The sequence below is a fragment of the Mauremys mutica genome, chromosome 8 (assembly GCF_020497125.1).
Source record: "Mauremys mutica isolate MM-2020 ecotype Southern chromosome 8, ASM2049712v1, whole genome shotgun sequence".
Lineage (NCBI taxonomy): Eukaryota > Metazoa > Chordata > Testudines > Geoemydidae > Mauremys > Mauremys mutica.
Window position 1 is genome coordinate 99196491 of NC_059079.1, and position 27121 is coordinate 99223611.

Below are 27121 nucleotides of genomic sequence, written 5' to 3' on the forward strand. Positions count from 1 at the left end.
AAATGAGTTCAATGATCTCAGTCTATAAGTTTGTCCGCATTTAAAACACAGAATTCTGAATTGCTGGCAGTCCTGACTCAATATAGACACAATATCAGTGTGACAAAAGTCAGCTGCAGTGAATCAGCTAAACTGTATGAAAAAAAGTACTGAATAAATGTCTGCTTGCATGATGCAAACATCCAGTTAACATTTCCCTACTTTGGCAACGCCTAAGATTTATGTGAACATTTTGAAATTTCGAGGAGGGTAGGAATAAAGACAATTTCTAAGTACCTGAAAGTTCTCTAAGTCTGGGATTTTACATCAACAGGAAACTTAAATTCCACAGGGTAGCTGATTTTTAGTGTAATCAGCATCTTCTACACTTAACGAAGGGATCCAAACTCATTATCAGAATATTTATAAAGCTAGCAGGTTATTTTTTCATTCTTTGATTACGTAATCATTCAACAAGAAATGTGGCATTTTAAAAACTACATTTCTTCAAAGTTCAGGTCAGAATTTTATTTTGCTATCCTGACATTTAAATTTAAAGCACGTGATGGGATAACATAACAGTGATTAAAAAAAACAGCACATTAACCGTTTAAGAACACTTTAATCTATAACTATCCTTCTGCAGAAATACATAAACTGAAAGTTCATTATATAAATTATATTTTTAAACATTTACAGCACTCACATTCCATAACAGAAAAGGTTAATTCCACACTGAGATACTAGTGCAAAAAGTGGTTTATCTAAGTGCAAATAAGTTAGTAAGAAGTTAAGTCTTCCCACAGTGAGCCAGTGCATTTTTATGCAGTTCTATAAGTCCATAATTGGGGACTTATATTTACACTAAATCTAAGGAAGTAGTACTGTGTGGAAATCTTGGACTTTCGCAAAGGATTTGGTTGGTACTCTCTAATGTACAGTAACAAGAGAAGAGATTGGAGTATTTCCCACTACACGCAGATCTGCAAATTCACTTGGGTTAAAGATACACAGCACCTTATGTTTTGCTGAGCTGGCTCAAGACATAAATAAGTAAATGTAAAATATCTTATGTTAATCTCTGATTATTAAAATACAATATGGCAAATATATATTATTAAAACTCACAAACATGCAGGTATTATATTCCAATAGATGCCACATGTCATCTTTGGCACATCACGGACAATACCTGAACACTGAGTATAGCACTAGACAATATACTTTAGGGAACAATCCTGCACTAGAAGGAGAATGAACTAGATGACTTAATAGACTTTTGCCATCTCTAACTTTTGATTCTATTATTTATTTATGCTAAAAAATAATTTAGCAGGCCAGGATAGAGATACGATTACACCTCAAATCTTGAGGTTATACAGTGTATTCTAGAATGAAAGCGTAAGCGCTACCCAGACAAAATCAATGTTAAACAATTCACAAGTGGAAATATTAAGTGACTGCAATGCACAAGTCACAATCTCAGCAGCAGTTACTGAAATATATGGAGTCTGTGTCCACATACCCTAAGAAACTGTTGTGGTATAAAAATAGGTTGGAGACACTTCATAAACACACCTTTACTAATGACGAGCTTTGTTTTTTCAGCACATATTCTTTAAGTCACTGTAATGTTTAAACCGAAGGCTGTGTAGCCGGATACTCAGGAGAGCAAAAAACTTTCGCAGGAGCTGGACCTAGAACTAGACAATGAAATCCACTCCCACAAAAATACAGACGAACCACTTTAGAAACTAGTCACCTCCAGAAATGCCAAACTCATTTCAATAACGTGACTTTCCCTCAATAATTTCTTCACACAGACACACAATACATCCATTCACATACACAATCAAAACCAAATAAACACTAAATTAATCAAGGTATTTCTCTTACAGGCTGGAAAGGAAGTGAGAGAATATTGTTATTTCTTTATTTAAATACTTGAGAGATGCTCAGATACTACCATGATGGGGGCCATGTAAGTACCACGATATATAGATGCAATTTCTTGCATGCCCTTCTTACGACCACATTTTAAACCAGCATCTTACAGTATCAAGCATGAAATCTGTGCATTTCCAAAACACTAAAAATTACTCTTAATGCACACTTTTAAAGATTATATCCTCCATTTTTATTCTCAACACTACCACCACTTTTCTTGCTGCCACTGTCACAGGTTGCTTGAAATACCAGCTGAAGAGCACACAACATCTTAATGGATCCCACCGTAATGGATCAGCCAGCAGAAGTGAACTGCAAGCATGGCCTATTCTGAGGAGGGGGTAAACAGGTCATCTCCATAAGCACAAGCAACAAGAATCCCAAGTCTCCCATATCAGCATTGTGCCACCTAGCTGCAAGAATTATTTTAAATATTTATACTATCAGTTGATTTCAGATATTTCTGATGATCATTAGAATGCTGAGAATAACGAAGAAAAGCATGTCTTCAAAAAATATCCATGGTAGGACCTGCATGATGCCCTAACTCTGATAAGAGGCCATTTCTTACCTAAAAAGTTTGGTTTATGCAACCCAGAAACAGTATTCTATAGTAGATAATTTTTTGGGGGTCACCAACATCTGAGTCACTTGTAGGTTGCATTATATCTGATACATTTAAGCTATCTGTTGCCTTCACTTACTGCTTAGACCTCACCACTCACAAACGACTTTGACTTAGAAAAAGGCGTAATATGAAGACAAGATCTGCAGAATAGCAAACGTGAGTTATAAACATTAACTTCAAGGTTCTGAATTATTCCTTTTATTCAGATGCACAATTCAGGACTGTGGAGATATGTTTATCAATACTCTGTCATTCAAGTTCAGATCAGGGAAAAGGGTAGTTCACATCTATTCATTGTGATCTTGTATACCCTGCGTCTGGAAGTCAAACCCAATGAGACAACAAGAAGAAAACAATCAATTCCAGACATACATTATCAATATACCACGAACACTGGACACCAGGATCCACATATATTCCCGAAGAGAGAGCTTATATAGCCATGAGGGAAGCAGGCCCAACCTTTCCTGGAAATCAACCTTAAACACTAAGAACTGTATATTTGTCCTTAGTCTCTTAGGCAAAACCTCCACTGAACAACATCACAAAAAGAGGAGTCCAGGTTTGAAATCTATTATTCAACTTCCATCCTTTTTTTAGATATATGTAAAATAACAGCGCACCTGCTGTAAATAGGCTCAGATAAAGGCTACAGAATGTGACATCCTCCACCACACAAACCACGATTCAAAAGTAAGTACCAACTAACAACAACAAGTTGACATGTCCTCCAACACTTTCCATCTTAGAAGATAATCTTCATTCCTTCCCAAAGAAGTAATGCATGCAGAGGAAGGGGAAAAGGAACAGTCAAATGTCAGCACACAAGTCTTTGTGGTACTAAAACTTTATCCCAGTAATAAGCCACCTCAGATTCCAAGACAAAGTTTTCCAACATGGCAAAACTGTCCAAAAAAAATCCTTGAAAAAAAGAAATAGAGGCTAAACTCACATCCAGTTGGGCAAGGGATGGCATGAGTTTCCAAAGGTAACATGGGCCAACGCCTTTCTGGGAATTAAGTTATTCAGAATCAACTCCTCTGGCACAACTAAAATCAATTTAACTAGGAGTATATTATTTCATGCAATTTTGTTTTTCACTTCTTCAAGGAAATGTGAACTTCCTGTGCCAGTTTACAAGTTCATTTTAATTCACGAGATCAATAAAATGGGCTAATTTTTGCTTTTAGTGCAAGAATTGTGTAGGCACTAATTGATTAATTTAATGTGATTTTGTTTTTAATTACAGATTAGGGCATCTGATTAGAGAATTATAAGCTTTTCAAACTACCTGATTGCATTTATGTTAGGATTTTGCATTAACAGCGGAATAATCTAAAGTTCACTGAAACTACCTTGTGGCCTCCTATGTTTCAGGAAGATATCCCACATATTCAGATCTTCAGACATCCTCACTAGTTAAGACACATTAAAATGAAACATTTCCCATCAAAGATGCCAAAAACTGGATTTAGTTTTATTGCATGACGTTGCATAAGAAAGAGTATTATTGAAAGCTGTAAGGCATCATGCAATTATCAATAAGCTAATTATTTATTGTTCCTTGAGAGGTGGTTATATATTCTAAATTTATAAAAACTAGTTTCAAAAAAGTACATAAAAAATTTAACATGATGAGCATTAAATGTCGTTCACATGGCTCTAGTTTTTAGCTGTTAAAAAGTGCGTTCAAACGTACTGTACTGGAAAGTCACTCTGTCAAAAAATGGTGCAGGAGACTATTGTCAAGTTATAAATTTCAAAAGAATGTTGTGTTATGGGATTTGAAAGCTAACATGTTGTGATATTCAGTCTTACAAACTTGCTTAAAATCAGTTTTCAATCCTCACACTTGCAGTTTAGCATAGTTGATTTAATAATCTAAAAAACATTTGCTTTTGTAACCAAACAAAGTCTACTGAGTTTAAGTTATGTACACTGAATGATCAAATAATAAGCAGACTTCATATTCAGACATAGGACAGAATGTACTGATGTGATTTTGGTGTTAATCAATGTATTGTGCCATCCAACGGAATCCTTCTCCATAGCCTTGTCTCTTTAGCACGCTGCACATAAAGACTTCCAGTGGTCTGGCATTCAATTCTTTCAGAGATACATTGCCCTGGAAGTAAGAGATCAAAAGTATATCAAATCTCAATAGTATGAAAAAATTAGTTCTTTCTACAAAAACAAACATTTTTTTATGTCATGTTATTACCTAATTTGTTTTAAATACTAGAAATTTGAAAAATTAACGTGAGGTTACCAAGAATAAAGTCCCTTCCTGAAAGGGACTGTGCATTCTATCATTTCTATCTGTTATATCCAGAGGGGATGAAGTACATGCAACAGGAATGCAAGAGCAAGCATGGTCAAAAAGGAGGTTTTTAAATCAAGATGATTTTTGAAAACTCCCATTAGGAGTTTCTCTATGGACTGGCATTATTCATTTTCCAATTACATAAGAAGGGCATTTGCCACTAATGGTAAGACTGACCTCAGTCATGCTGACTGTAGTCCAAGGCCAAGAAATAGCAGTAACAAAAACCGTTACTACTAATTTGAAGACACTTTTGCCTGTACTGCATTTTGGGTCTGAACTTGCACAACATAGGCGCGAGTGTTATGAAAATAAGAGCAAGATAAAAAAGTGATAAGGAGGGCAGAGAAAATGGGAGAATCCAACCACCATTGTTCTCCATGTCCACCGACAGTAGAACAAGAAGTAATGGGCTTTATCTACAGCAAAGGAGATTTAGGTTAGGTATTAGGGAAAACTTTCTAACAGTAGAGTAATTAAGCTCTGGAATAGGCTTCCAAAGGAAGATGGAATCCCCAGGGTTGGAGGTTTTTTAAGAAAGGTTGGACAAACATCTGTCAGGGATGGTCTGGGTTTACTTGGTCCGGCCTAAGCGGAGGGAACGAGACTTGATGACCTCTCAAGGTCCCTTCCAGTTCCACATTTCCATGATTTTACAATAAGGATCCCCCATCACAGACACACTCTTTTACCCTGTGCACTTCTGAATGAAAGATCGAATACACAAGGGACTTGATATTTACTACTGCTCAGTGTGAAGAAATCTGTCTAGCACTTAACCCTACTTGTGCCCATGCATAACATAAGAACGGCCGTACCGGGTCAGACCAAAGGTCCATCTAGCCCAGTATCTGTCTACCGACAGTGGCCAACGCCAGGTGCCCCAGAGGGAGTGAACCTAACAGGCAATGATCAAGTGATCTCTCTCCTGCCATCCATCGCCATCCTCTGACAAACAGAGGCTAGGGACACCATTCTTTACCCATCCTGGCTAATAGCCATTTATGGACTTAACCACCATGAATTTATCCAGTTCCCTTTTGAACATTGTTATAGTCCTAGCCTTCACAACCTCCTCAGGTAAGGAGTTCCACAAGTTGACTGTGCGCTGCATGAAGAACTTCCTTTTATTTGTTTTAAACCTGCTGCCTATTAATTTCATTTGGTGACCCCTAGTTCTTGTATTATGGGAATAAGTAAATAACTTTTCCTTATCCACTTTCTCCACATCACTCATGATTTTATATACCTCTATCATACCCCCCCTTAGTCTCCTCTTTTCCAAACTGAAGAGTCCTAGCCTCTTTAATCTTTCCTTGTATGGGACCCTCTCCAAACCCCTAATCATTTTAGTTGCCCTTTTCTGAACCTTTTCTAGTGCTAGAATATCTTTTTTGAGGTGAGGAGACCACATCTGTACACAGTATTCGAGATGTGGGCGTACCATGGATTTATATAAGGGCAATAATATATTCTCAGTCTTATTCTCTATCCCCTTTTTAATGATTCCTAACATCCTGTTTGCTTTTTTGACCGCCTCTGCACACTGCGTGGACATCTTCAGAGAACTATCCACGATGACTCCGTGATCTTTTTCCTGACTCATTGTAGCTAAAATAGCCCCCATCATATTGTATGTATAGTTGGGGTTATTTTTTCCAATGTGCATTACTTTACATTTATCCACATTAAATTTCATTTGCCATTTTGTTGCCCAATCACTTAGTTTTGTGCGATCTTTTTGAAGTTCTTCACAATCTGCTTTGGTCTTAACTATCTTGAGTAGTTTAGTATCATCTGCAAACTTTGCCACCTCACTGTTTACCCCTTTCTCCAGATCATTTATGAATAAATTGAATAGGATTGGTCCGAGGACTGACCCTTGGGGAACACCACTAGTTACCCCTCTCCATTCTGAGAATTTACCATTAATTCCTACCCTTTGTTCCCTGTCTTTTAGTGTAGCATAGGCTACACTAGCACTAAAACATAACCTCATGATACACACTGTTGAGGAGTTGCAACTACAGCTGTATAATTGTAACTCTCTCCACCTTTTTTCCCCACATACTCGATAATGCCCATTATAACCCAAATGCTGTGTTACGAGCCAAAGGGTGGGTCTTGTTCTTTTCCAGAAAAAAACATTGAATTTCACATGGCTAGTCTAGAAAAATCTACATTACAAACATGAGGGATATTGGAGAAACTTGTTTTTATTTCCCTACAACTGAATATCTGTTACACATTGAGTGTGCTATTAAAAGTAGAGAGTTCAAATAGCACAATGATTCAGATCTAAAACCTACTTTATTGCTACAGGTATTAGTAAGAACTTTTTTATAAACTACCAGTCAAGATTTCCACAGTACTGTAGTGGAGTTCAGTATCTCATTTCCAATCCTTGGACTAATATTTTCATATTGTATCGCTCTATGAACCTGCACTATAAATCAGAAAGATTGGTGCCACCAAACTTTATCAAATCTCCTAACAGAGTTCTAATCTGAACAACTACCTTTAAAGACTTGCTCACTCAAAGTATTTTACGGGAAGCTATGAGCACTGTAACAGGGTAGTTTAAATCTGATTCTCTTTCTCTGAACAAAGATGACCCTGAAAACAATTAATAAATTATAAGTAGAACTATACCTAATCCAGAAGTTTTAGACTTTATTTTGTAGATATTACATTTTTTAATCTATGAATACTAAAGTAGACAGTTTGTGTGTGTAGCTGGAAAGAAGTGATGCAAAAGAATGCTCGCTCTGGAGAACAGGGAAAGCAAACTAGCATTACCTTTCCTGTTGTTTGGCCATACAAACCAAACATGTCTCGTAACCTCTCTTCACTGATGGCTTCAGGTCTGTCAATCTTGTTACCAAGAATTAGGATAGGCACATTTGCAACAGTTTCATCTGTCATTAGCAACTATGAAGGGGAGAAAAAAGGAAGAGGAGTTCAATGAGAATATGTATTCTTGTATGCAAGGAGAGGGAACCAGCAGCAAATAGCAACAGTACTTGGGGTGAGGGATGGAGAGAGCGGAGGGAAGAAAAAAAAACACATTGCTGAACCCCCTGGTTGGGTGGCAGAAGTGCCCACTGTCAGGTACTGAGAACATGAGTTTTGTTTTTTTTTTTAATCCAATTTATTTACTTACATCAAGTTCTTCTTTTGATTCAGTCAATCTTTCATGATCAGCACAGTCCACCAGAAACACAATGCCATTGATGGCAGGCAGATAATTTTTCCACACTCTGCGAGCTAACAAAGAGCGTTATAGATTAACAGCAAAATTCAGAGTAATGCACAGGATTTCATTAAATAGCAGAATCTTTAAAAGGGCAGCCAGTTCTATTTTAAAAAGTTTAAAATCTTTAGGACAACCTTCCCTGCTTGACATAGCTTGAAATAATGAAGCAAAAAAGGAACCTTTTACTATTTGAACCAGGAGAAAAACTGTTCATATCCATAACCACAGCTCTAAAAACCTGACAGTGTATTATTTAGCAGTCAAATGGTTTATGACGATCTGAAGAATTTGAAATTTTTGATAAACTGTATTGGACTGTCAGTCCAAGTTAGCAGTAGAAGAGGTGGAAGATTTATTAGTACCCCTGATAGATCAATTCCACATGTGCATAAATACACTGCAGTTTACCTTTTCTATAAACTTACATCAGCAAATGTAAGTTTAAACCATAAAGGCTAATGGTAAACATCAGGGTGGGGGGTTTTGTTTTGATTTTTTTTATTTGGGTTTTTCTAATGGTCACATCAACCAACGGCTTTGCCCCCTACTTCAGCTCTATGTTGCTCCCACCCAATTTTATATTAGGGTGCAACGAATGGTAGAGAGAGACAGCACAGCAGGAAATGTTTTCTATATTGGCCAAAAAAAGGCTGAAAGCATAATATTTGTAGCATGGTCATTTGTTTGATATGAAAAAAATAAAGGTTACAATTACTGGCACTGAAGTCAATATAGTTACAAGAACAAAATGAGCCAGTTGAGCCACTATCTTACCTTGAGTGTGTCCACCCAGATCAAAAGTGGTAAAAGTCATACCAGCAATTGTCAGCTCTTCTGAGGCTAAAAATACACAAAATTGGTATGTTCTCTTACTGTTTTCAATGGGAATATTTCCTGAATACGAGGCTAGGCTCAATAATCTTACTTCACTAACGACACATTGCAGGGATCTTGAGTGTGTAACACTATGTAGCCCACAAAGCAAAATATCTAAAATATTGTTCACTCTATCTCCTTTCCCTCTTCCTCCCAAGAGTCCTTTGGGTCCTCATGGACCTATTAGTCCATTTTTCATCTGGGAGTGAAGTCCCCTCTTACAAAGCCGCCCTGGTAAGTCATAGAGTCACCCTTTCAGCCAAAGAGAACCAAAGAGCATTCCTGTAGAGGCTGTTAATGCCATTTTTGCAACTAGCTGGAGAGGCAGCTGTTGAACAAAGCAAGGCACTCCACCTCTCATGATCCACACTCTCAGCCCCTGCAAATGTGCGCACTCCATGTCTAAGATTTTTAAGTAGCCCATATTGAACTATATTACAACAAATGTAGTTTTTGTAATATTAGTGAACACACTATGAAGGACGTGGCACATATGAGCGATTTAAGGCACCGTTTCTAGTGTTAAAGAACTGGGGGTGTTGACTTACTGGGATGTAATGTAGGGACATGTTGTCCCAGTCTGTCATCTTTGAGCATGTGCAGCAGTGTAGTTTTTCCAGCATTGTCCAATCCAAGAAATACTAGTTTACCAGATTTCTTATATAGTCCTGTTTTACAAAAAAAAAAGGGGTTTACTGAATACATTGATTTTATATCGTAATATTATAATGATAAAATACAGTACGGCCAAAGGAGTACAAGTTTAAATGATGACATGTAACAGAAGATTAACAATAGTATTTTCAGCTATTCTTAAGCAGAGGACTCTTCCATATCCTGTGGGACCTCGCCTATGCTGGAAGCCCAAGATATCACCCTCAGACTGAGCAGGGGATGTTTTCCTCAATTTTCTTCTCTGTCTATGTGTTGCAAAGGAAATTGTCTTGGCTGATAAGTAAAGGGGAAAACTGGTTTTAAATATTATTTGTTGTTTTTAACTCTACACATATTCTATTACTGTTTGGTGATCTTATACATACTAAATTTCATTTAGTAGTTTGATCAATAGAGCTTGAAGATATGACAAGCCTTGCCTGACTAAGACACTCATCTGTGCCTCAGGAGAGTTGCAAGCTTATGCCATCAACAGCGTATAATACATTGGTGAAATGTTTCCTGTCATGTGATAACGCTCTAATAATATGGATTAGAAGTTTTATATTTCGTTAATCTTTATGCAAACAAAATTTCCCTTTTAATTTCACCGTGTTAATGCCTCCAGTATAAACAACAACTAGAGGGGAGGAGGTAAGGGTTAAAAAGTAAGACATTTTAAAATAATATTTTTTAAATTGAAATTATCAAAGGGCGATTCTCTTAATTTATAATGCTACCTCCCTCAACACTGTATCCTGGGTCAGAGCTATTCTCTGCTTCTGCAAACTGTTCAATGCTAAGAATGCAGTAATCTTAAAACTAATGTCAGGCTGAAAGTCACCACCTGCTTTGAAGACCTGTAGAACATAGAATCTGCTTTGACTGTAACTGTTTTAAGGGAGTCCCCTTACCCCCTTCGAATAAATGTGACTTGGCCAGTGTGTTCAATACATTCTGTTAATTGCCACTGCCAGCCACACAGCTGTTAGTTTTCCGTTAGTGCAGAACACGGTTTAATGATCATAAAAATGGCATAAGAAGGAAGAGTGAAGTATTAATTTCAGCAAGAGAAACCTATTTTTTTAAAAGATAAAATTAGGCTGTTACATGTTCCTAAAGTTTGAAAATCATACACAAGTACAGAAAATTCAGTGGTAAAGTGGGTGCCATTAAGAAAAACAAATCAGCATTACTTGCGATAGAAATGCAGTGGTAAATTTAGCTATTACTTATTCTGCGTAGAAGGAAGAAGCAAAGCAACTACTGTAGTGAAGTAAACGTTTGGTTTTCTAATGGTGCCCACTGTATGACAGGGTCTTTCATTACATGATGCCATCATACTTGGCAATGTGATATACAATTAAGGAAGTATTTATTTTACAAACTTTATGGAGATATAGAAATAGCTAATGTAATAAATTATTGGATTATAAAATTAATATTGTGCTATTAAAGTTCACCAGCTTAGTGTCTCTGCATTTATTATGCTTAACTGTGTATTATAATGCAACTGTCAAAAGTTGTATATTATTTATATTTCCAATTGCTAGGTTCACGTGTTAGAGAAAAGAGAAAAAAAGTCTTTGTACTTGTGGTCACAATTCTTCTAAAAAATGGGCCAGACAGAGCACTGCTTGTGTCTTAGGTTACTGATGAAGGTTTTTGATAAAGAAGAGATCCTGCTCGCACCATACCTGATGAGGGCTGAATTGGTGATCAGACTTTTTCTGATCTATGCTTTTGTTTAGTGAGGACTTTTTTAAATAAATCTTTCATTTGGATTCTGAATTAGACCACTTCTGAGCCACTGCAGCATTCCACATACATACAAACATCTACCCTGTTAACCTTTATCCTGGTATTATTTACTTACCTTCTCTGCTTTTAAACTGTAATCTCTAGGACCACATTCCAACAGGGAACATTTATAACCTTGACAGAGAAGGCTGCAATTCTCTAACAGAATCAGAAAAGGAGAATGGATCTGGTACTATTCTAATACTACAGCTATGTTATTCGTTATCTGATGCCTGAATGTGTGTTCTCTTGTGCCAAGATCATGAATACTAGTTGTATGTGAGTTAAACACATAATGTGTATATCAAGCCCATTTTAAAAAAAAATGGTTTCTTCTTCAGATACAGCACATCTGACATCTCAAATTCAGCTCTTGGAACATAACCAGGATAATTTGTAAGTTACTGAGTAAAGTAGCAAGACATCACCATCTACAAAACAAGAAAAGGTTGTCTGACAAGTTCTTACATTGCTCAACAGACACCACAGAAGAGGTGCATATGTCCTCCCTTCAGGAAGTTTGGGAACAAGTGAATTCATTATGTGAAAGATAACTGCATAGGATGGGCCTAGTTTTTTGGCATCTCTTTCTCTGGAAAAATAGCTAAATGTACTCCCTTCACATTTTCTAATAAGAACAAATAATACCTCATTCCTGGCCAAGACAGTATTTACCTATTTCAAACAAGAGCACATTTGTACCGCAGAGTTATACATTTCTAAGGATAGATAGGTACATTATGGACAGAATGAAACAGCAAATGTTGCCTCTTCTTCTCAGTACTATAATACAATTTTACAAATTTGTTGGTTTTTTCATCAGAATACAAAGTGCTCAACTGGTAATACTGCAACTATAAAGTACTGCAAAAATCACAATATACAGAAAAAATTCCTTCCCAGAAATCTCTTCATGGGCATTTTTCTTTTATGATTTACAAAATGTTATAATCCCTTCAGGATAATAATATATCAGTAACAGTAAAATCAAGAGCTCCTAATTTATTAGGTAAGTCTGTTTAATCATGACAATATAGTCCCATTTTTTAATTAAAAAAAAAAGAAAAAATCTTTGAGCAAGAGTAGGAAAAGAAGAAGCAAGTTGCCCTTAGGGTACATATAAGAACACGTCAAGAAACATTTTCCCTGGCACTTTGGTCTATAGAATCTTTCTCACTAGAAATATCCTTGGAGGAATGTGGAGGAGGGGTGGAAGCGGGGAAGTTTTCAAATGTGCAGCAATCACTGCTTGATTAAATAAAGTAGGAGAGATAAGAGGTTATTCCACTTAGTTGACATTTCACTGGCTAACACTCAGATAGCTGGCCAAGGGTCTAACATACAGTGAGGAAGTTTAAACATCTAACTGATAATGGCCAGGCGGGTGACTTGGCGTGATTTGTTAATATCTTCCATTATTTATTTCATAAAATACATAAAACCTGGAAATCATACACATTATTGGTCTATGTAACCCTGTGTCCCCTTACTGTTATCTTCATATCCCTTTCCTTGCCCTGTCTGTTGAGAGTTAAGCTCACATATTGCATCTTGTATCAACCTGGCTTGAAACACTTTTGGTTAGTCAGTTTTCATGTTACAGGCCCTTCCGATACCCTTCATCTGATTTTAGTAACACCTAACTTAGTATGGTTCCACTGACTTCACTGGTACTGCTCACGGAGTGAAGTGCTGTTCAACATGAGTAAGGGTGTCAGAATCCAGCTCTCTGTCATTATACAGGGCCACAATTGAGCTCTTTGATCCTGAAAGAGACCTTCAGGTAATGCCATAATACAAATGGTAAGTGATAATTGAGGTATAAAGTCAAGTCACTGGGCCCCGTTCTCCCCTCTTGCACTAGTGAGAATCAGGAGTAACTCCACAGAAGTGACTGGAGCTACACCAGTATAAATCTAGTGTGAGTGGAAAATCAAGTCCATTGTGTTCATACTACAGTGATGCTTCCCGAGGTACACAGGGTTGTGAGGCACCTCACTACCACCTGCACTTAGTGTGAGGAAGCCATGTCTGTGCCTGCCAGGGGTCAGCTTCGTGACTCCACCAGCCACAGGCAGCACAACCACTCCCCTCTAAGCCTATGCAGGCCCCACTCTCAGAAAAACAAAAAAAACGTATTTTCTCTTGACTTAAAGGGAGTGAAGGAGATAAACAGAGGGATGGATGAAGGGTATAGTAAGGACTCAGTGCTGTTAAGAGAATAACTCTGCTTAATATTTTACATCTTTAATCTGAATGTCATTTCATTTACACCAAAATAAATGCTGCTGTTTAACTAGTACTATGTTTTAAGGACGTAAAGGTACATGAAAAACACTATAATAGAGCAGCATAAAAACTTACCTAAAAACTGCAGTACACTACTGAAACCACTGTAAATCCAATCAAATATGAAGGACATATCCGAATCTTAAGGGGTCTGAAAGAGATAAAGAGAAATGCATTTAAGCGCTATCGAAATATCATATAAACCATTGTAAAACATCCGTCTGAATTATGAGGAATCCAAAATACTGGATGAAAAAACTAAGAGCAATTAGCATGGATCAGTAGATAGATTCATTTTTTGGTATTCAATTATCAAGCATCTGGGCTTAGTTTGATCTGAGCTTTGCTTTATATAGTTTACCCCTGAACACTATGCTGGAGAGCTAAACATTTTGAATGTGTTAAAGAATTATGGTTACCGCAAGGACTGCCAGAATATGATGTACTGTTGGAAGCAGTGTGCTCAGGTGAAGCAGCCTTATAAGAGAACGCTATCAGAGACTAATGAGTAGTTTGTATTCACAGATAAATTATGTATAGGAGTGGAATTTTAAGCCCAGAAATCTGAGACATTAGTTTTATCCTCATTACAAAATATATGTTTATCTTTTTTAATGATTTATAAATTAAGGGTCTTTCAGCATTACTGTTAAACACCTCATTTAACAAGATTTATAAACTTCCATTAAAATAACTCCAGGACTGGCTTGGTGCCCCACAGAGTATACTGCCACATGGTAGATCCAGTTCAAGTCTTGGTCCCATTCTATTACTCTCACAGCCAATAGGAGTTAAGACTATTGCACAGACTGCATACTAAGACACTGAGATGAGGAAGGGGTGCCACGCAGCACTCAACAGCTTCTTCTAGGGGGTGAGCTTTCCATGTTTTGTAAAAATGTAATAAAATCCTTTTTTTAAATAAATCAGAAAAATAATAATTTAGCCTTACATTTCAAAATACAATGTGCACTTCCCGTGGCACCTTTTGCTTCCGTTGGAAAATTTCAAAGCACTTTACAAACAATGAATTTAGACTCACAACAGCCATATATTTTACAGGTGGGGAAACTAAAGCATGGACAGGCATTACGTGACTTGCCCAAGGTCACACAGCAAGTTTGTTGCAGAGATGAGGAAAAGAACCCAGATTGCCATACTGCCCACACTCACCGTTCTTCCTCTGTATTGTGGTGGGAAAAAATGGAAGTCTGAGAAGTGGTAGTACATATTAATTTATTTTAAAATGGGTCTGTGTAGACGCACTGAGAGTTATTTAACTGAATATTTCATATGGAATTTTAGCATATAAATTTAAAGAGATAAATACTCTGGATAGGTCAGTGCACTGTCCATCTTGTCCTAATCACTAGAGTTGAGTGAACTGACTTTCCAGTATGGTGATGGTACCTGAACCATCAGGCTATAGTCATTCCCACGTTCTAGACTATTTGATGTCATTCACAATAGGACTTTATAAAGACAGACTAGTGAATAGTCATTATGAATTACTATGAATGATGACAAAAATCATTGGTCTAGAAAGAGAGAATTACTCTTTAACTTGATGATTAGGGTACTCACCTAGGATGAAGGAGATCCAAGGTCAAGTCCCTACTCCAGTGACTATATAATTATTTATACAAAGTGAAATAACTTCAACAGGAGAGACTGAAAGAGACATACACCACACTATCCCAAAGCCAAGTAGCTAGGGCACTTTCTTAAGAGGTGGGAGACAGTGAATAGTTTCTGTTCTCCTAACCATGCATTTCTGGGTGAATTTTCTAGTTGCTGATAATTTTTTGTCCAGCTCCATGTCCAAAAGGAAGAAAATAAATAGTTTTTTCTACTAGAGACTAGCTAACTATGGGGGGGGGGGGGTCTATCTGCTGCTTAATCAACCATCAAGTTTTAAAGTTACACCTGTCTTCTCAGGGAGAAACACTGGTACATCAGATCCTGGAGGCATACAAATAAGTTTTTCTTGGTCAATAAGATACAACTAGAATGGTTCTGGTTTAGACCCTCTTCTCCTGGGAAATAACTAAGTGACAGAGAGAAGGCCATATGCCCTAAGTTTGTTCAAAGAGCAGTACTAAGCAGTAGAATCTTATCAAGAAATGCTGCATTTGTGTGATAGAAACCCATTAATGGACAGCCCCAATACAAATATAGCCTCTCCCTGTACCCGCTAGTGATGGATGCTGAATGCTCATCTGAGGAAGTCAGCATTCATTTTGCACACAGTTGGAATGTACGTCACTTCTGAAGCAGTATTTGTGATGTACAAATATCACTGCCACTGACTCTCTGCTCTGCCATGGGCAACTTGCTTAACCTCTTTATCACAATTCCCCAATCTTTAAAATGGAGATAAGTACTGTATACGTACCTACCCGCAGGGGTGTTCCGAGTTATTGTTTGGAAAATATTTTGCAAGCATAAGGTACTTAGTGCCAACTATCAATTGCCAAGGCACCCTGGCCATGTCCAAGGCACCCTGGCAAAGCCTCATTTCACCCCGCCCCTCAGACTAGCTGTAGTTTCCAATGCCACCTGAGGATCTTCTAAAACTGGTGATCTTCCGGTGGCTGGGTGAGATGGCTTTAGAGCAGCTTTGCATCAGTAATATAGTACAAACTGGGTGAAGCTCGAGACAGGCCAAAACCTAAAACCCCACCTTTGTGACAACGATGAGAAAAAAGTAATAGCTTAGTAGCTTGAAACAATCAATTACTAGCCCTAGGTAAGAAGAATTTTTCAGTGTTGCCAGGAACAGAGCATGAGGAAAAAAAGGAAAGGATTATTTTAATTTGAGTCTTAGAGCAAAGTTTGATCCATCCAGTGAACATTTGCTGTCCCATCCCCGCCCAAAATTTAAAAGGTTAGGGTTAGCCATGAAGAAACCTAGGATTCCTCATTCACATCATGGAAACAGAGTTGATCAAATAAGACTGAAGAATCATCACCACATGAACACTAAGTCCTACAACACTATGAATACAACTGTCACTTACATGTCTCAAAAGCAAAGGTCAGGAACAAGCAAACACAGAACATACACGTCAGCAGATTTGTTTATTGCTCGAACAAAATACCAATCAGGAAAAGCCTCTTTGAGGCTTAGAAATATTATCTACTCAAGTAACGTACAAATCAGTGCAAAGGGCGTGATGCAACAGAACTGCTCAAATTACTGAAGTGTAAATAACTTCTTAAAACCTAGTCATGTTAAACTGAAATGATCCTTTTATGTTTACAAAACCTGTGGACAACAATAAAAAACTCCAAAGATTTTCTTTATGCACTATTAAAAATGTAACAACATGCAAGATTTAAATATGCTATTAAAATGAGAAAGGGTTATTCAGCATATACAGCTGAAATTAGAGCATTAATGGTTAAATCCCTATCATAAAGTAAAATACAAAATTAGGTTCTCTAGTGCAATGAAAGAATCTTAGATTAGTCAAAAGATTTGTGGTTTTAAAATAGGACATGTCCAAATAACTCAAAAATACACCAACAAAAATTGACAGTAATACCTGACAACACTGAAAGTTTTAAATAATTCTATTAAAGGAAAAATAGCTTGACAGTTATTTTAGAAGGGAATATTATAATATTTGGATGGGAGTGTTAAATCTACTGTTACCATGTAGAAAACAAACTGCATAATTTTAATCTGAGCTTCAAATCTATGAATTAAATGACTTATCTCTACATTTGATACAAAACGATTATTTTGTAGTTAACATGCTGAAGTCTGGCCACTACAAAACAAATAAAACAAGAAAGGTCTTGCTGTACACATCCATTTAAACTGGCATGACTGATCCAAAAGCGCCAGAAAAATTGAACATCCACAAGCACGGCAGTCATTTGTCTAGAAATCACAAGGAAGGCAAAGCCTGTCTGTTTTAGGGTTCTTGTAAATGATATAGATTTAATTCCTTTCAAGGCAATTTGAAAGCATGGGCTGTTGTTTTTTGGGGAGGCATTGTTTGTTTGTTTTTGACAGCAAACAGATTTCATTCAGTTGGTTTGTGACGATCTTTTGATACCGGCTGTTTCAAAAAAATCACTTTAATTTATTGACCCATGCCCTCCTTAACAAGAAAACAGAAATCATTTTATTGAATCACATCAGAATGCCTAACATACGGTTATCACTTCCACGTATGTCTCAACTGTGACTAACAGTACATCATCATTACACCTTGAGCTTGATTTTGTAAGTTATATGGAGTCTGTCTTAGGCAGTCACACAACTGATCAACAAAAAACGTTGCTTAGTGGAGACGATCTTCTACTTAAAGTGAAGTAGAGTTGGACACTATAACTTTGGGTAAAGCTTGAACAACCTCTTAAGACGGAAGATTCCTAATAAGAAAGAGTTATCCAACAGACTCATTGTAATTCTATCATTCCTGACCTGTCAGGAAATAGATCAGAAAAGAGTACATTTTCTTTCCCTCTACCACTATGAATTTGTTACAGATAAAAATAAATTTTGTTACACTTTCCAAGCAAGTTAATATAGTGGTTGTTCTTTTTAATATGGTGTTAATTTTGCAATTTTAAATATGTTTTGTCAGGATAGTGGATCATGTTCTTTTTTTAAATTTAACATACCATTACTTTACAACACAAAAAGCATAACTAGTAAAAAATGACTGGTTTTATTCACGTAAAATGCCCTTTGAATAAACTGAAAAGTGCATTCTACAGGGCCTGGACTAATAAAAACTTAGCAAATCAGGTCTCTATCCAACATGACTGCACTTTAACCAGTGTACTCTGAACTTCAATAATTCCAGGAACATAGTCTTCTAGAAACAACTTGGCAAATAAGTGTTTAAAGTCTACTTTAAGGCTGTACGCAAGTTTCGTTCCAGATTTGATTTAATTTCATAAAAACTTACCAATGGGGAAAAAAAAAATCAATATCCTTAACAAAACTCCCTATTTTGAAGTTATGATATACATCTGCTCTAGTACAGATCATTTAAAAAACAAAGCTGGAAACCATATTTTGGTCCAATAAGCCACCTCAAGAATTCCTCTGAGGCAGGGGGAAAGGGAGCCACTGCAACAATGAAATAGTTTTATGCATTTGAATTACGTTCTTGTAAATATTTGTGAAACCTCAAAAATGATTTTATATCATCATCAATATAGCTCTGTAACTATGTGCTTCAGTAAACAAAGGACGATAATGCTGCAGGATGTGCTAAGTTTTTTTGTACACTATTTATTTAGGAAGTTTTAACAAGTTTACACATCCTTGACATGTAAATATCAGATACAAAACAAGCATTATGTTTAGCTTCCGTTTAAAGAGACATTATATAGGCATACAATCAACAGATGTTTTTATAATCTTGCACTCAAGGCACAGCATAATCTTTAGCTTTGTTTGAAACAATAAATAAAAAAATAAGACTGCGAAAATAGTGATGCAGCAGTTATGTTAGATCCTAAAGGACAATAAATACACTATAACTGAAATGATCCAAGTAACAAAACCTAGTTTTAGGTCATATTTTGAAAGTAAAAATAGACTTTATGGCTTATGGCAATAAATCCTTTTCTTACATGAAAAAAAGTTTGCCTAGGAATTTGAATAGATATGAACCTTTTTCCTTTTAGCTGCGATAATATATTTTTATTATTTTTACAAATTGAATGTTCCGAACAAATCAATACAACATGCCACGCTAAAACAAGATTCACTGCAGCAGATAAATTCAAAAAGTTTGTAAATTGGAAATGAATACTTACTGATGCCGTCTTGAAGAACATCAACATCAAAGAGAAATACAATCCAGCACTGAAAAGGAATTGCAGAATTCTGAATTCTTACAGATGAATGCAATCAAGATATGCACAAGGAGTATCTCTATCGTTTAGAAAGCCCTTTCTTTGGAATGCTTTCCCAATAATGAAGAGAAAGGAAAATAAAGTACATTCCAGCAAAGACAGGTCGGTGAAGAGAGGGAGAGTAATAAATAATCATTACAGGGATTCTGACTCACAGTTTTCAGAGTCACTTAGCTATTTTGGATGATGTGGTAATGAATTCCAATTCTGTTTACAAAAGGGAGGTGGTCACATACTTCTCAGACAAAATAACTTATCATATATACTTGTTCATTAGCCCGTTCGTTCCTAAGACGACCCCCCAAGATGGCTAGGTAAAAACAGCAAAAACTGTATGACCATTTCATAAGCCGACCCTATATTTCAGGGGTTGGCAAACTTTGGCTCCTGGCCCGTTAGTGTAAGCCTCTAGTGCGCCTGGACGTTTTGTTTACCTGGAGCGTTCACAGGCACAGAGCCCCTCAGCTCCCAGTGGCCGCAGTTTGCCGTTCCCAGCCACAGGGAGCTGAGGGGCTCCATGCCTGCAGACGCTCCAGATAAACAAAATGACAATGTATTAGATATTCAATTCAATGATTCCATAGAGTTTAAAATCATCAAATTTTGTAGAACCATTTATAAGCCGACCCCGCTCTTTGATGCATCACTTTTTTACCAAAAATATTTGGCTTATGAACAAGTATATACAGTAAATAATGTGGAGATGTAAGAGTCCACTAAAATGTATTAAATACACTTCAGCTAGACCATCAGATTGCTGAAAGAGTCATATTCACATCACCTTCTAATACTCATAGCTGTTATATCTTAGTGTTTCCAGCAAGAGAGATGCATTTTTTTATTATTAGTCTGACAATACAAAAGAAAGGGTAGGAAAACATAAATTGCCGCATATCTACTATTTAAAAAAAAGACTTAAGAAACTGAAGGTATTTTCTTTCAGTAATGTTTACTTTCAGATTCAACAGGCAGCAAAGCCAAACAGCAGTTGTGTGCAATTACACAATCCTTTGCACTGGGCCTGTCTTTCCAACTGCTCCTGCCTCTTTTTATGTGTATATATTTGTTTCCTAGTCCTTAATATGTAGCCAATATTTTGTCAAAATTTCACAGTGCCAAGTAACTCCTTTGAACAGATTGAATGAACATGGTTAACATAATAAAATATGCAAGCAATCTTGCTGGTGTTTTATGAATGAAAACACTTTTATAATAAAATATCCTTTCTTATATAGTGTATCTGATAAAATATCAATATCTTTCATTTTTAAGAGTTGTCATCTCTAGTTCCAATTTTTAAAAAAAACACTATAAATTTTGTGATATGTTATTTAAATTACTAATATTTTCCCAATAGATTCCTTCTTTTAAAAAAAATGCTTTCTAGTATGAGCCATATCAGGTGACATAAGCAACTGAGTTCTCATTTCCTAGCTTATGAAATCCTAATGGGAATCTTCCATGCCTGATGTGCAGTGGCTTTAACAGGGCTTATTGAAAACCATGCCTGAACTCCAATTCATAGGGAGTGACTCCTACTAGATCACTTCTTACTAGGTCACTATCGTTCCAGTGAACTTGTCCAAAACACTTATGCCAACAGTATCATTTTAACAGTTTTTCAGTAACAGCTGTATAAATTAAATATTGACAAAATGCTAATGGCTGATATTTAAATGTAGCCCAAACTACTGCAGATATTCAGTTGAGACATATTTTCCCTCCAGTCAGGAAATAGTTACCAACGCCACTACAGAAAGCATGGCTGAGACCCACCTTTCACCTTTCAGCATTGGTTGGAAGCATTTTTGTCCTATCTATGCAAGCAGTTAAAAGTGTTTTCAACACCAAGTGAAAGAATGAGGAAGGAGGATATAAATTGCTGAAAACCATTATCAGGAATTGGTCATTTCCCTAATGTGGATGGCCCCTATGAGTTTAAAACCACACTAGTTAATTAAAAATAACATGCTAAACCTCAAACAAAACAAACAAACAAAAAGACTAATTCTTGTTACTCAGTTCTTCAAAAATTTACTTAATTTTTTGGGGGCAAGGACCATGGCTCTTCTATGACAGACTCTGTGTGGGTGGGATTATCCAACTCATGGGTCAACAGAGGAAGACACAATCATGACCTGAATGTGAGTTCACCTGCACAGAAACGTAGCATATTACAGCTACGATTCTGCACAGAGCCCAGAGGTGTTACCATCATAACAAATATACTTTATAAGTGCATTGTTAATTCTCTGGAAACTACACTGAAATCTATATCAAGCAAAATCTTTCTATTACAGACTGTAATAATCATTATACTAGCCACACAGTGCGTTGTCCCCCTTTTCAAAAGCCCTGAACATAGAAGGGATACAGCACCTTCCTTCTAATGATCTGTCTGTCTTAACCTGGCTCTAATCTCCAACAGCCCATCACTATGTGTTCCCCATCCCATCATCTGATGTGAGCTTCCATGACAGAAAAGACATCAGTTGGGATTTAATCATTTAATTCAGTGAGTTATCTACACAGCATGAGAGAGGTGTTAGAAAATAACATTTTTACAAACAAACAATTACTTTAACAGTGCATGTGCACACACACAAACAGAATGAGGGCAGCACAGTCTAGTGCTTGAAGCACAGGCCTAGGAGCCAGGACTTCTATCCACAGCGCCAGCACTAACTCACGCTGTGACCTAGGGTAAGTCACTTAAGCTACAGCTACATTAGCACTTGTCTGTAAAACTTTTGTAGATCAAGGATGTGAAAAATATATCTCCTGACCAACATAAGTTTCACTGACAGAAGCACCAGTGGGGACAGCGCTGTTGGTGGGTGACACTCTCCCACTATCATAGTTGCCATTACCTGTTGGGGATGGTTTAATTATCACGGCGGGAGAGCTCTCTCCCATCAGCACAGAACAGCTACACAGGAGATCTTACAGCAGCATAACTGCAGCAGTACAGCTGTGCCACTGTAAAGTGTATAATGTAGATATAGCCTTAGGCCTGGTCTACACTGGGGGGGGATCGATCTAAGTTACGCAACTTCAGCTAGGTGAATAACGTAGCTGAAGTCGACGTACTTAGATCGACTTAACGTGGTGTCTTCACCTCGGTGAGTCAACTACTGCCGCTCCCTGTCGACTCTACCTGTGCCTCTCGTGGAGCTGGAGTACAGGAGTTGACGGGAGAGCGCTCGGGGATCGATTTATCACGTCCAGACTAGACGCGATAAACTGACCCCCGCTGGATCAAAGTGAAGACATACCCTTAGTGACTCAGTTTCCTTGTCTTTAAATTGAGGCCAACAATAATTATTTACCTACCTAACAGGGATGTTGAGTGAATGAACTACCTGTAGTCAGGCTGTGAGAACTAGACCTAAACACTGCTAGAGAAAGATAGAGCATTATTATTAAAAAGGATCAATGAATGAAAGAAAAATACAAGATCTAAGGAGAGGAGCAGACAGTAGTTTACATGGAGAGAAAAGCTCTGCGGACCGGTGAGAGAGAGAAAAATATGGTGAGAGGGTAAAATCTTGGGGAGACAAGTAGAAGCAGAATGGAAGATGTTGGGGGGCAAGTGGAGGGAGAAAAGAGAATGAAGTGGGGCAGAAAGGAAGACACTGAGGGCACAAGGGAGTGAAGGGGGAAGAGGGTACAAAGAGGAAAGTATGGGCAAGCAGAGAGGAAGGAGGAAGACCTGGAGGAAGGTACAGGCTGAGGCACTGAATGGATAGGAAGGTGGAGGGAGACAGTGGTTAGGGTACAGATGGGGACAGTGGGTACAGAGAGGAAGGTGGGGGGCAGAGGGTATAAAGAGAGGGATAGGGAAACAAAGGAGAAGGGGAAGCAGAGGGTCCAGGTGGGGGCAGCAGTGAGGAAGGGGGGCAGCAGAGAAGCTACAAGTGGGGGAAGTGATTACAGAGGGGAAGGTGGGGGAGGCAGAGTGCACATGCAGGGGCAGTGGATACAGGGGGTAGAGGGGAAGATGGGGAGGCAGCAGATACAAAGAGGAAGGTGGGGGAGCACTGGGTCCAGGTGGGGGGCAGTAGGTATAAAGGGGAAGGTGGGGGAGCAGCAGATACAACGGGGAAGATGGGGGGGACAGCGGGTACAAAACGGAAGTTGGGGGAGCAGCGGGTCCAAAGGGGAAGGTGGCGGAGCAGCGGGTCTAGGTGGGGGGGCAGTAGGTACAAAGGGGAAGGTGGGGGGGCAGCGGGTCTGGGGGGGGCAGTAGGTACAAAGGGGAAGGTGGGGGGGCAGCGGGTCTGGGGGGGGGCAGTAGGTACAAAAGGGAAGGTGGGGGGGCAGCGGGTACAAAACGGAAGTTGGGGGAGCAGCGGGTCCAAAGGGGAAGGTGGCGGAGCAGCGGGTCCAGGTGGGGGGGGGCAGTAGGTACAAAGGGGAAGGGGGGGGCAGCGGGTCTGGGGGGGGCAGTAGGTACAAAGGGGAAGGTGGGGGGGCAGCGGGTTCCAAGGCGAAGATATGGGGGGGCACAGCGGGGACGGACAGCAGGAGACAATGGTGGCGGAGGGCGTGGGGGTGAAGGGCCCCGGCCCAAGCGCACCGCGGCGCCCCCGCCGCTCACTCACCCGCTGGTAAGAACCTGCGATCCAGGCCGCCCCGCTACTCGCTCCGCCCGGCACCGACACGGACCCTCGGCCCCGCTCCGCCCCCGCCCCGCTCCTTCCGGGCCCAGCCGGCCGTGTCACACTCAGCGCGCTCCGCCCGGCGCCGGCTCCTGGAGCTCGGGGGCCGCCCCAGGGCTCCGACTCACCCGCTCCCCTTTCCTGGGAACTGCGCTTACTGCGGGCGGGCTGCCCCCCTCCCTTCTCCCCGTCCCCAGGGCTAAGCGCTCCTCCCCACAAGCGGGTTGCCTCCTTCCAGTGCGGGGAACTTATCCTAGCCCCCCCCCCCCGCCGCTTCTCGGGGCTGCCCCCAACTTGGATTCAGTCCAGGGGCTGCTTCCCAAACCCCCAGGCCCCCAAACAAACCCCCTCAGACTGGGGCCACCCCCCCCAGTCACCCTCATTCCATACTCCCCCCTTTTCTGAGATTGCCCCTCAGATCACCCCAGTCCAGTCCAGAGGCAACCCACCCAGCCTAACTCCCCTCCCCAGCTCTCAGAGCCCGGTGAGGCATCCCACACCCCCAGCCACCAGCCCTGGAATTAAGGTTGCCAACATTGCATTTAAAAAATAAGGAACCGTTTTCTTAGCCTCTCCACCCCACCTCTCTTTCCCATATTATTATTTATTTACTAATAAGCAGTACTCACCTACGTTCACCAGGGGTATTTGCAACACTCAGCAACTCCCAAACCTGTACAGAGATGAAAAAATAAGGGTCTCTTGGTAACCCTACCTGGGGCTGCCCCCCAACTCATCAAACCAAGTCTGTGTGATAGCCTCAGAATCACTCCCCGCCCAAAACGGGGGTTTCCTAACTCACTCTCCCCTCTTTAGCATGGGGGGTGGCCAGGGATGGCCTCCCAAATTCAACCTCCTGCCTTTCTTCCTCACCAGTTGGATTCCCAGTGCAAGAGCTGCAGCCAGGCCCTAAATCAACCCTCTGTTTTCTTTGCCATGGTTCCTTGCTGAAGAGGTGCTTAGAATTGTATTTTTTTTATTTTTAAATTCTTCGCTTACAATACAAAGAAATAATGGCAATGGGCTGCTTTCTTGATGTAAAGGCAATAAATACAAATGTCACAAGAAATGTAGCATTTATAGCACAAAAAGAGGCTCTTGTGATTAAAACACAAGGCTTGGAGTCTTGAGATCCAGGTTATGCTCCTGACTGACGTACACTCACTGTGTGACTAGGCAAGTCACTTAAATTCTCTGTACCTTAATTTTACCATCTGTAAGACTGGAAAAATACTTTCTTACCTCAGAGGGGTAGTGTGAAATTCAGCTATTAAGATTTTAAAGCACACAGATCTAAATACAAACTATTTCAGTAGTGCTCCAAATGGGCTTAAGCTTGCGGAATCAAAGTCTGTTGTTGTTATAAAGAAAGCTTAATATCCCAAGCTATTGTAAAATGTATGCTTGGTATTGTTACTGATGCCAAGGAGGTAAATGAACTAGTATCTGTGGGAAGAAGAGAAAATTGCAGTGATAATGGTGTCTATTTTTCACTTAAGACCTGCTGTAGAGAAGAACTTTTACTCTTCCATAATTTCTTCTACTGATTTTATTAAAACCAAGATTTCAAAAAGTGGCTAGTAATTTTAGTGTTTTGCTCCAAGTTGCTCAAGTTGAATCACTTTAAAGAGGTCTGATTTTCAGATGGTGAGTGCTCAGTACTTCAAGGTGTATCGAGTTGGGCACCCAAAAATTGAGATCCCAAAATCACTAGTAACATGCTAAAGTCTTAATATAATTTATCAAAATGTGAACTATGACTAAACCAAAAGCAATTGGCTTTAAAGCCCCAGCACAGTACATGATTCTGCACAGCTTGCCTATATGTGGCCTCCATGTATAGTGACATTGCACTTTACACCTGCTTCTGAGAGAAGTTTGAGTAAATTATCCTTGAAGCAGAGTCATGAGCCAAAAAAAGTCACCTGCAACAGCATTAATAGAAACTACAGCAACTTTTAAGTTTCATTCTTCCTTTTTACATGTACATAGTGTCTCTCATAAAAACAAAGAAATGTTGAACAACCCAGAAATATCGTACTTCTTTCTAGCCTTCCACTGGTCCATATGCAAGAAGCCATCAAATTAATGCACATAGGCAATACCAGGGTTTAAATTATTTCTCCCCTAAATTACAAAACCTTCCCATCACAGTTATTGCAGAACAATAAATAAAATGGCATATAAAGAGCAACTGCAACAGCTGTGCCCCCCAAAAGATAAAGAGGACTTTATCTAAAAAGGCTGCCAGGAGATGACCTTAATGATACATTGACTTCAGAGTCACCTCTTAGACCATATGGTACCTAAAGGTTAAATAAACCCACATATATTCACAGCCCCACTGACCAAGTCAGTTTAATGAAAGACAGATTGGCATCATACAATACATTCAAAGTCTGGCTCCAGCTATACTTGGCAAAACTGTCTCACCACGATGCTTATCTTCTGTCACTAGCTGGCAAGGAAACTGTGAATTACTATACCTATTATAAATACCCTTAAATAATCTGATTTGGGGAAGGATCTATAAATGGGATTTCCACCATATTCAACCAGCCTCTGCTAGTACAGAAGCCAGGTACTCAGTATGGTAGAACACTATTGTCTCTGCTTTTTAACCTGGCACTAGGATGTCTGGCAGCCAAAATCAGGCCACACAAGAAAATTGCTAATGGTCATTTCAGAATATAAAATATCCTCATACATAGAAGACATTCTTTAATTCATGATAGATCCACATCATAAAATCTCCCCAAATGTGTTGAGTTACAAAGTCAGTTATGTTAAATCCAAGGTGATGGATGGATGAAAAGAATGGA

The 27121-nt window shown here is 38.9% G+C and overlaps 1 protein-coding gene across 4 annotated transcripts; it reads right to left on the reverse strand.

The window, feature by feature from the left end:
• Positions 1-1048: 1048 nt before the first annotated feature.
• On the reverse strand, positions 1049-24341 carry SAR1B (secretion associated Ras related GTPase 1B). 4 transcript variants are annotated; one of them, XM_045027520.1, is made up of 8 exons: positions 24243-24341; positions 19540-19588; positions 13828-13903; positions 9558-9677; positions 8908-8973; positions 8041-8144; positions 7677-7808; positions 1049-4679 (listed from the first exon to the last, which is right to left on the reverse strand). In XM_045027520.1, the coding sequence occupies exons 3-8, from the start codon at positions 13883-13885 to the stop codon at positions 4563-4565; spliced, it is 597 nt and encodes a 198-aa protein (XP_044883455.1). In that variant the 5' UTR covers positions 13886-13903; positions 19540-19588; positions 24243-24341; the 3' UTR covers positions 1049-4562. The 4 variants fall into 4 exon arrangements, with proteins under 4 accessions (XP_044883455.1, XP_044883456.1, XP_044883457.1 ...); XM_045027521.1 differs by lacking the exon at positions 24243-24341 and adding an exon at positions 22972-23036; XM_045027522.1 differs by lacking the exon at positions 24243-24341 and adding an exon at positions 19794-20000.
• Between the last annotated feature and the right edge of the window lie 2780 nt (positions 24342-27121).

Coding starts and splice junctions, on each gene's coding strand:
- SAR1B (XM_045027520.1), bottom strand. CDS start 13,885: ATGTCCTTCATATTTGATTGGATTTACAGTGGTTTCAGTAGTGTACTG. Junction 9,678..13,827: donor TAGTGTACTGCAGTTTTTAG/GTAAGTTTTTAT, acceptor TTTGTAAAACAG/GACTATATAAGAAATCTGGT. Junction 8,974..9,557: donor TGTCCCTACATTACATCCCA/GTAAGTCAACAC, acceptor GTGTATTTTTAG/CCTCAGAAGAGCTGACAATT.